This window comes from Anoplopoma fimbria, chromosome 24, assembly GCF_027596085.1.
Source record: "Anoplopoma fimbria isolate UVic2021 breed Golden Eagle Sablefish chromosome 24, Afim_UVic_2022, whole genome shotgun sequence".
Classification (NCBI taxonomy): Eukaryota; Metazoa; Chordata; class Actinopteri; order Perciformes; family Anoplopomatidae; genus Anoplopoma; species Anoplopoma fimbria.
In genome coordinates this window covers 4,932,227-4,942,308 of record NC_072472.1, presented here as the reverse complement: position 1 = coordinate 4,942,308, position 10,082 = coordinate 4,932,227, and the positions used below count along the sequence as shown (strand labels likewise).

The 10,082-nt window shown below is 36.8% G+C and overlaps 1 protein-coding gene across 1 annotated transcript; it reads right to left on the bottom strand.

Annotated features, from left to right (window-relative positions):
• Window positions 1-5,543: 5,543 nt before the first annotated feature.
• On the bottom strand, window positions 5,544-9,773 carry ponzr2 (plac8 onzin related protein 2). Its single transcript, XM_054626503.1, has 4 exons — window positions 9,682-9,773; window positions 8,987-9,100; window positions 8,039-8,193; window positions 5,544-6,921 (listed from the first exon to the last, which is right to left on the bottom strand). The coding sequence occupies exons 2-4, from the start codon at window positions 9,090-9,092 to the stop codon at window positions 6,799-6,801; spliced, it is 384 nt and encodes a 127-aa protein (XP_054482478.1). The 5' UTR covers window positions 9,093-9,100; window positions 9,682-9,773; the 3' UTR covers window positions 5,544-6,798.
• Between the last annotated feature and the right edge of the window lie 309 nt (window positions 9,774-10,082).

Sequence of the window (10,082 nt, the reverse complement as noted above, 5' to 3'; positions counted from 1 at the left end):
GAAGAGGAAATTTCCGATTTTAGGACAAAAATAAAATTGCCAATTCATTAACCTCTAAACCAATTAAAACATATTGGTCCTTGAACATGAGAATTATGAAACAAAGATCGGCTGTTAGGTTATGACTAATAGTGAATTAGATTTTTTTTAGTTGGTCTTTTTAGGCCAAACAAGGTAGCTCTTTTGTTTCTTCCAATGACTGAACATGCCTGTAAGGTCGCTGTCCGACACAACAGACGACATCCACTCAAGAGTTATAGATCCTATTCACCCTTTCAATGAACCTTGAGATGCACTTAGGGTTTGTTTCCAGCAGCCGTATATCAAGACTAACAACGGTGGAGATCCTCTTCACAGGAAGGCCTGGCATGAGTTTAACTCCCAGTGCTGCCCACTAGTGGAAGAGGAGGAGTCTGGTGTTACTACATGAAAAGTCCAACATGAGCCTCATATGGCTCCACCTTCATCCTGCAGCAAATGAGAGATTTGTACATTGTGTTACAGTGGCCTTTAGAGATGCAGCAACTGATAAATATTTTTTTATTTAAGCTTTATTTGACAATATTTTTCTCTTTAAAATGCCAGAAAATAAAAAGACCAACAGACTAAAATCTAATGATATTATGTTAATAATGATATAAAACGGCAGAAAATCCTCACACTTTTGCTTAGATAATTGATAATTGAATGAATGCTCTGATAAAAGTCCTTTAGACCGAAAGCTAAAATAAAGTGTTCTCTGCATAGATTTAAATGTATATATATTTTACAAGTTTGAGCTTTTTTGATACTTCCAGCACCTTATTTAAAATAAAGCCGGGTGAAGCAAGTTTTTCTGCATTTACCTGCTTAAATAATAAAATAAATAAAAAAAAATCTTTGCGGTTAATTATGAATCTCATCATTTAAATATTTATATATTGACATATACATTCTAATGAGACTGAAAAACCCATAGTGAGTTTTATTTTGAATAAAGAGACACAAATGTGAGACAAAAACAAAGTGATTAAACATTGTGATTGGATTCAACCGTCCAGCAGAAATGCAGAGAGCTCAGACTCAGGAGACTGTGTCGTTGGCGTTCGGTGAGTGTTTTCGAGCCCTCTGCTATCTGAATGACAAGGTTCAGCAATCAAAGAATTTGTTGACCCTGCCTCCCCTTCACTCACCTCTCCTCCGCTGCCACACCTCCCATCCCTCTCCTCTCTCATTTGTCTGTAATGTGTCAGAGCACGAACAACTGCTCATGCACACAGGCCATGTCCACAGAAATGCAAATAAATGTGAATATATACGTATTTTTTCATGCAAACCATTTTCTGAAAATCCTGTATTGCAGGGCAACAGTATCACTTACAAATAACATTCATGTGCAATTATGTACGTTAAGTAATAACAGTTAAGGGGATAGACAAGCTTTGTGTTGAACTCACTGTTTTTGTCAACTGTCAATGATTTTTAACTGCTTATTCCCTTAAATGTATTTAATTGTATAACCCCCTTTGCAGTGATTTGACTCTGATCTGTGGAAATACACATTTAGTGCTTATTTTTTACTACTTTATCTATTAGGTCTTTAGATTTATCTTCAGTTTGCCAAAAGACTGCATTAGATAATGCCTCATTTGCATATTTAAACATGAAAATCTCTGAAAACGTGTGTTAATATCAGTAACTGGGGAAGTTACTCTCATAGTGAGAAAATATGTGTTTCTGGTTTCAACATTTCGCAGCAGATGACAAACGTTAAGAACAGGGTGTGAGTTTGGATGACAAATTGTAAAGATGTCAAAGACCTGGCTGCTTACGTGGATGTCAGCTCCCCCATCAGGAAATTTATAGAGCATTCAAAAGACACAAAAAGAATCTCCAATGACTGAAACCAGAGTTGAAATAGTTTTGGTTGCTCTTAAAGACACAAAACGTAAAGAAAACTTCACCTCAAACATACACACACACACACACACACACACACACACACACACACACACACACACACACACACACACACACACACACACACACACACACACACACATCACGGAGGGATCAGATAATTCCTGCCCTGCATGCCCTTTTGCCCCTGATCTCTGCCTCCCCTACACACACACACACACACACACACACACACACACACACACACACACACACACACACACACACGCAGCAACATCACCAACCTCCACCTATCCGTCTCTCGCTATCAGTTGCTCCCTGCTGCCGTTGTTGTTGAGGGGTCAGAGTTGTTTGTTTGCCCGGAGGCCCGTCGTCTGATAGCGTGTGTGTGTGTGTGTGTGTGTGTGTGTGTGTGTGTGTGTGTGTGTGTGTGTGTCGGACTACGCCTCCCCGCCTCATCTTAACCTGAGCCGTTATCAGCCGACTCCCCGGGCAACTCCAAGCTTGTCTTTTTAAAAGGAACACTTCCCCCTGGAAATTATGGACAGATAGACGGCGTCTCCATCTGTCATGGTGAGAAACCTCAGGGACAGACAGGATGACAGTCAGGCAGATTCCCCTGTACACCAGGTTCAAATCCATCTCATGACCTCTGATTTACATCTCAGGATTCACTCATTAAGATAATCAAGGCCTCATCCTTTTCACTTTTTTACCTATTTTTCACATACATAGATTATTTCTTAATCTATGTGATCTAAACAATAAAGTTGTTCTGTAAACTACAAGCATCGCTGGAATGTTGACCTCTTCACACTTTTTCCTTCTCAATGCATATTTGAAAGTAGGTGCTTCTACATCCCCACTCATCCAAAAGTGGTTGTGTTTATTGCAGACACTCCGAGTGGAGTTTATGTTTATATGAAACAAGTGGTCCTGTGGTGAGAGCAGATCTGAAAATGTTTTCTTGATAGAAAACTAGGACCAAAAATGATGAGAAAACACAAATAGGCTGCAGACATTGCACCTGAATCCCTCCACTGCAAGACATGTTAGCGACAAAATTGCTTCATCATTTATGTGATATTTTTCTAAGTTGTCACTTGACTTATCGTTATGCAACGGTTTGTAGGATATCTTGCAAAAAGTTCCTACTCATTTTTAATGCATTTTCCTTAGAAATTTAGCAACACGTGTCATTTTTTGCTTGTTACACGAATACAGTCTTTTCAAAATAAACTTCCGTCTTCAAAAGACACAACTTTATTCGGTTTCAGCAGCAAAACTACTAAGTAATTTTTAGAAAAAGATAATGGCTTGGGTTAAAATAACTACGGGAGTTATGTTATAAATATATCAATGTTGTGATTTCTGGTTATACACAGGACACAAACAGTGATCTCCTGGACAAAAGTCCAGTGTTTTACCCGCTCATCTCCACCGACTGCCTCCCTATATTTGTAGCTCTTTTACGTCCTTGTATGAGATCACATGGAGTAAACACAATTTACAGTGCATTACATTTCATAGGTAAAGGTACGAAAAGAGAATGTAAACAACCTCAATACATAGACCAACGCCACTAGCATGGCTTAAAACAACACCAGGTTGTACCACAAACATCAAACTATTCTTTCAGAGTCATAAAAAACATAATTTTGTAAAACAAGTGACAAAATTTGCCTGTCTATGGTGAAAAAATAAAGCTATAGTAGCTCAAAATAAGAAAATACAATTAAATATTTAAGAAAAAATAGGAAAATCAAACTTTAAGCATAAAGACTTAAAAAAACCCAGAAATGATAGTGGATGAAAAACAAAATAAGATAATTGAAAATCAGACTTTTCAGGCTGTAAAATGTTAATGAGTTTGACAGTGAATACCAAAACAATAAAAGTAACTTTTTTCAGTTGTGCTCATTTATTATTCAATATTTCCAAACATAAAAAAAAAATGACACTAATCCCATTTGGGCTTTCAGAAACCTCCGTCACCTCAGTCAGCTGGCTGCAAGTGAAGCCGTCCGTGTGACCGCAAGAAAAAAAACACTGTGATAAAATGACTCCCCCAACACTGGATAAAACCCAGCGGGGAGGGGGGAGGGGGGAGTGCCAACCACCTGATTAAGCAACATGGAGGAAATGAGGGGAAGCAAAGGGCTCCATTTTCTCCAGGAGAAGGAAGGAAAGTCTGAGAAGAAAGAATGGGAGGGGATGACCGAGGTGGGGGGGAGTAGGGGGTGTAGGTGTAAGCGTTGTACATATGTGTGTGTAGGGGGTTGTTGGAGGGTGTGCAGGGTTAAAGTCACAGATTTTAAATCAGTTTCTTGGCCTTTAACGGGCGCAACAGAAGCCCACTATGAGCGAGCAGAACAAAGAGGTGCAGCAGTGGCCTCGACCAATTAACATTCCTGCAGCCTTTATGAGCCGCCGGGACACGCCCCTCCACTCACACCTCGTAAAAGTCACAAACATCAATTCTTGCAAACCATAACTGTCATTATAATCCCATTAAAAACAACCCACTGAGCAATTTACAGTGAACACCGGGGCCGAGTGTGCCAGCAGAGGTAAGAGGGAATCGCCTCAACCGGAACGCAAGATGGACTGAAAACTAATGGGGAAGTCTATTGGGAGTAATTTGACAAAAAAAATATGACATGATAGTGACTCCATAAGTTCACGGGGCAAAGTGAACACAAAATGAGCTCAAATCTCTTGTTCGCCATCTTTCTGCAAAGCATCTAGCTGACCACACAGTACAGATGTTGCCATTTAAAGCTGCATTTGTCATGTTTGGCCACTAGGGGGCAATAAAAAACACCAAAACAAGTTGATAAAAACATAGCCACCACTTTAATAATTGCATGCAAGTCCAATATTTGTGCTCCTTTAGCTCTGGTTTGGTCTCCACCAACTCCTGACAAAAATATCCATCTCTTTAGCTGCTTAATGTTCCACTTCTTTCACCTGCTCGCTAACTTTGTCTGTTTTTTTCTGCTGGAAAGGGATGCCTATGAAAGTTAAGTGGCTGAAACTCTCATGCTGATTTTAAACCAGATCAAAAGACAGTTGTAAGATTATTCTCTGTGATTTCAGCATGAATTCAACTCCTAATATTAGCATTCAGCTAAGTAACATACACATGAGGCATGACAACTCTGGCAGTTTGGTGGAGGCCCAGTTTTGCCAGGAACAGAAAGCAAAAACAAGAAATACTAGGTAAATATTATGAGTTAAGAATTAAAAAAATTCTAGTTAGTAAGTCAAAAATGTGAGATACTAAGTCAAACTTTTAACTGAAGAATATTGACTTAGTAAGTGACATTTTTTATTTAAAATCAGAAGTAAAATTATGATTATTTCAGAATTTTGACATGATATTTTCTATTATTCATGTTTAACATTTAATCTACTTTCTATATTTTGTTTAACTGGAGAAAATTAGCTGATTTATGTCTGAGAAATCCTATAATAACAGAAACACCTAACAAAAAGTGTCTAAAATCTCATTTAAAAGCCCTGCAGCGAAGTTAGAGTCACATCCTGTTGTTTTTCAGTTGAGACCTCAACACTTTCTGTGATTCACAAGGGGGTGGACAAAATAATAAAGGCATCAAAACAATACAATGTGGAAGTGAATTAACTGGTAGTGCTTTATTTTACAATTGCATAGGAAGTAAGTAATTAAGTAATAAATAAGAACTGTGTCATGTGTTACCATTTCTCGAGAAAACAGGAATTTCCTAGAAAGAGAAAAATATTTATACATTTTTAATTATTTACTGGAATTTGTACTACCTATAAATATGGAATTTCTTGCCTGTAGACACATTTTTATTTTTTCTACACTACAGCAAATAATCATTATCGATATTTTCCCTATAATAAGTACCAAATGCATCCTTCTTTCCAGGAAACTGTGTCTCCACTAAATCATAATACAAATGAAGTTGCTGAGTGCCACATAGCAGCGTGTGTCAGCTTTAATAGGTCTGAGAAGTCCTTCATTGTCATAAGTGAGTTTTTCAAAGCAACGCGTGATCTGAAAACTTACAGAGGCAGAAAGACGACAGATACTCGACGTCGGTGCTTCTGGACCGTCGGTCTAAAACATGTTTCTGAGAAAAGCTTCATTAACTGTGAAGTGTTTTTTGTTATTTTGTCCTCCTGCCAGTGAGGTGAGACGTGACTTAAGACGCTGCACATCATTGGTCTGATGCTCTGTGACCCCACATGACCTCAACCAGCTCTAAAAACCAACCGGCTCAATGTGAAGTGTGTGGCTCCCTCTAGCAGCTGTGTTAGGCATTTGTGTGTTATACATTTTATAATAATATATATTATTTTTTTACCTTCTCAAAACAACATGCTGTATGGATGCACAAAAAAAAAATACATTTAATCTATTTTATTTACAATGAATCATAAATTAAGTAAATTTAACTTTTTAAATGTGACATTAGCAAATAAGCCAAATAAAGAAAATTAAGTAAACAAAGTAAATGTGCATTTATATATATATATATATACTGTAAATAAAGCAAAATAAAACTAGTAATGCTGTATCTTGTATTTCTTTTTTATGATTTAAGTTGGGATTTATCTTAATTGCTAAATGCACTTTTGATAAATAGTAAACTTTGCCAGTTATTAAAAACAACATAACAAAAAGTTTTTAAAACATCTATAAAGCAGGCTGCCTGATAATTAAAACCAGTGATGTTGCTGTGAAAATCTATGGCTCGAGTTTTTCAGTCTTTTTGGGCTGTTTGTATCATTATTCTCTCCTAAAGGGCTTCAGTCTAGAATGTACTTGTAACATGTTACAGGTGAAGCAGGTTTGGGTTCATTGAAATATGCAACAGCCCTGGAAGTGACGACGAGTGAGGTGAGAGGTCATGTGTTCTTGGCGCTGATCAGAACGATGGGGATTTTTCTTTCGCTCATCTCTCTGGACATCTGACACCAGCTGCAAGACGCACAGCAGGTGGCGTACAGGCAGTCCCTGCACATGGTGTCCTGCAAGAAAAATACAATGATTTCTGGTCAACAGGTGTTGAATTTTTCACATATATTTTTATACATATTTCCTTCGTCTGTTTAGTCATTTTCTCCCTCCAAATTCATTTCTTCATGTTGTCTCAGGAGGAACAAAACATGCTTTTTTTTTTTCATTTTTATGCACATCAACTGGCCAAAACTATGAGGTCAATTTAAAGGATCAAAGTCTGGAAAATGTTTCATATTTGGAAAAAAGGAAATGTAGGAACCCTAAAATCTGGAAATATGTATTATTCTTGGTTTGAAGATAAAGATAAAGTGTTTTTTATTGTCATTGTAGTGAACAACGAAATTCCGTTTGGCAGCTCTCAGCTAGCCAGCAGCAGTGTATAATAGTAATAATAATAATAACAACAATGTACAACATAAAAATATACAAAAGGAATAAAACACGTTACTATGTACAGCAATGATATGTACATGTCAATATTGCATATTTATATCTGATTTTTTCTCTTACTGTATCATTTCTATGTTAATTTTCTGAATTGAATTCACAAACTTGTCCAATCTAAAATATTAATGATTTTTAATGATTTTTCAAAGGCATTTTATCAGGTAAATACATCTGTTTTTGTGCTACTACATACTGCAGGCCTTGTGCGTTCTTCATCAAATGTGTAAATGTCACACACATATACCTTTGCTGTGCTATGTTATTTAGTACGTGATAATAAAGGTTGTAGCTTTACTAATACTTGATATTTCAAGTCTATTTAAGTAGTTTTGTTTGTGAACCATTAAGTATGGTGGCAGTTGATAAAACACAAGTTTTCAAAACCCAATTCAAGAAGTGTGATTGTCCCTGTCAAAATTTACGTAACCCATACATTTGATATGCTCTTCTTCTCTTAAGCATATGGGAATTGTGAAATAGATCAATATCAGAGCTGGTAACACCTGGAAATGTAACACTTCCTGAGCTTCACTCTTCTTATGCAAGTTATAGAGGACTTGTTTATTTTAAACGTTTAGTGGGTGACTTTTCTCCCTTCAATTTCCATTAAATAACAGATAGGGAAAGATGGGATTTGAAGGCAACCACAGGGCTCTAAGATTTGAATTTTGGCCTTACTTTGATGCCATAGCGCTGCCGCATGGAGACCCTCATGGACATGTTGATGGGAGGGATGATGCCAAAGATGTCCAGCAGTGGGAGACAAACACACTGTCCGTATCTCTTGGTGGTTATGCAGGCGAAGCAGGGACAGCACCAGAAAGCGAAGCAACCTTAACCAGCAGAAACATGGACAGATAAACACACTGGTACAGATAAAAGAAAAACAAACAACGAATCAAGATATGAGGAAGATAATGGATGTCCTGTTCTTTCTCTGTCTTCTGTCATTCCAACACTAATGAGTCATTCTTTCTCTTATTTCAGATGTGTTGGTCTAATCATGAACATGGATTTGTGTCTGTCTCATTTTGGAGTTTCTTTGGTTTTTAAATTAACAAATAAGATTGAATAGAATACCATGTGTTTAATAAGATAATATAAAAAAAAGATAAGATATAAAATATGACTTTATTAATCCCGAAGGTAATTATTTTAATTAGGTAATTAGTTTTCAACAGAAAAATATTTTTAGAAATTGAATAAAAATAAACATAAATGAACAATAGAATAAAAGTAATTAAGTGTAAAATAAGAAATACTGACACCATTGCAAAATAGAATAGAAAATAAATAAGAGTATGGTAAATAAATAAAGTAAAAATTCGACTAAAATAGAAAAAAATAAATCACAACAAAGATTGAAGATATAAAGTGTATAAGAAGTGATACTGACACCAGTGCCTAAAAAATACTAAAATAGAAAGTTAAATGGAGCATGATAATGAGAGAGATATTGTCAATAATAATAATGTAGCTGGTCATCAGTTTGTGTTTTGAATTTATTGTAAAACTACAGAGAAAGACTTGTTTGAGATCATCAAACCGTTGAACGATTAGTAATAGTGATTTCATAAACCTTTTCATCAGTTAAGCGTCCAGCACTTGTGTGATAATATAACTTACACTCGGGTATGTCTTGACAGCAGTCACATATCCCAGATCCCCACTTGTCAGACCCTTGGGCGTCCATCACAGGCTGAGGCTGCCTGATCACCATCTTTGAAGTCATGACGGCTTCTAAAGGAGGAAACCAGGATGTAGAGTTCACGTTACATGTGCTTACTAATGTCACTTTTACAAAATACTAGAATACACAAAGTGTGTGAATTCATGGGAGCTGGCTTCAAAATCAAACTAACAAAAGGATAACGAAATGTCAAGTGTGTTTTGTACTTTCAGTGGTAAAAAACCTCTGGAACAAAAGACAATTTTACAGATAAAGAGAATCTTTTCTGTAGGATGTTGTGGTTTGAGAAGAGCTTAATGATAGCTCATTCCTTAGAAGTTGATGAGGATACAGATGCTTGAAAGGTATCTGCATAAGAAATAAAATGCTAAAAGTCTAAATAGTACACATTAGACTGACTGGACATACAAATAACAAATGTAATTCTAATAATATTTCATGGCAAATTGCTTTAAAGCAAATGTCACAAAGTGCTTTACAAAGAAAAACTAAAATCATTACATGTAAGACAAATCGGATGACACAAATATGGACAGGTTAAGACTAATAAAAGAATATATGTATACAGACTCGTATTTGTGTATTATAATTAGGAGGTTTGCTCCTAAAACAATCACATTTAACGACTCACCTGTGTATTCGTGCGATGAGAGAGCTCTGGGTCGGACGTCCTGTCACAGCTGATATCTGCACTGTTAACCTGTCATTGCTCCGTCTGTTCAGAAATACCTGCAGACAACTGAACACCTGAGAGGACAAACCGGACAGACCAGTCCGTCCTGCGCTCCGCTTGCCTCACTTTACTATTATTAATTCCAAAAAGCAGAGGGCTTGGCCGTGACACGAGCAACGGCAAACACACGTCATGGCATTGTTTCTCCTGAAACACAAAGTTCTGGATGTTATCTTCCTGGAGTTTAACATGTAAACTATTTCAAACAGAGACAAACAATAATGAAAATATGCTTAAACACACCACACTGAGGTTGTCTCAAAGGGTTCACTCACACCTGGTGTTACCATGTGATCTGT

Bases quoted from the DNA above. Each gene is read 5' to 3' on its own strand.
- ponzr2 (XM_054626503.1), bottom strand. From the start codon at position 9,092: ATGACTTCAAAGATGGTGATCAGGCAGCCTCAGCCTGTGATGGACGCC. The intron at 8,194-8,986 runs GTAAGTTATATT...CTGCTGGTTAAG, and splicing joins CTGTCAAGACATACCCGAGT to GTTGCTTCGCTTTCTGGTGC. The intron at 6,922-8,038 runs GTAAGGCCAAAA...TTTTTCTTGCAG, and splicing joins GGCAGCGCTATGGCATCAAA to GACACCATGTGCAGGGACTG.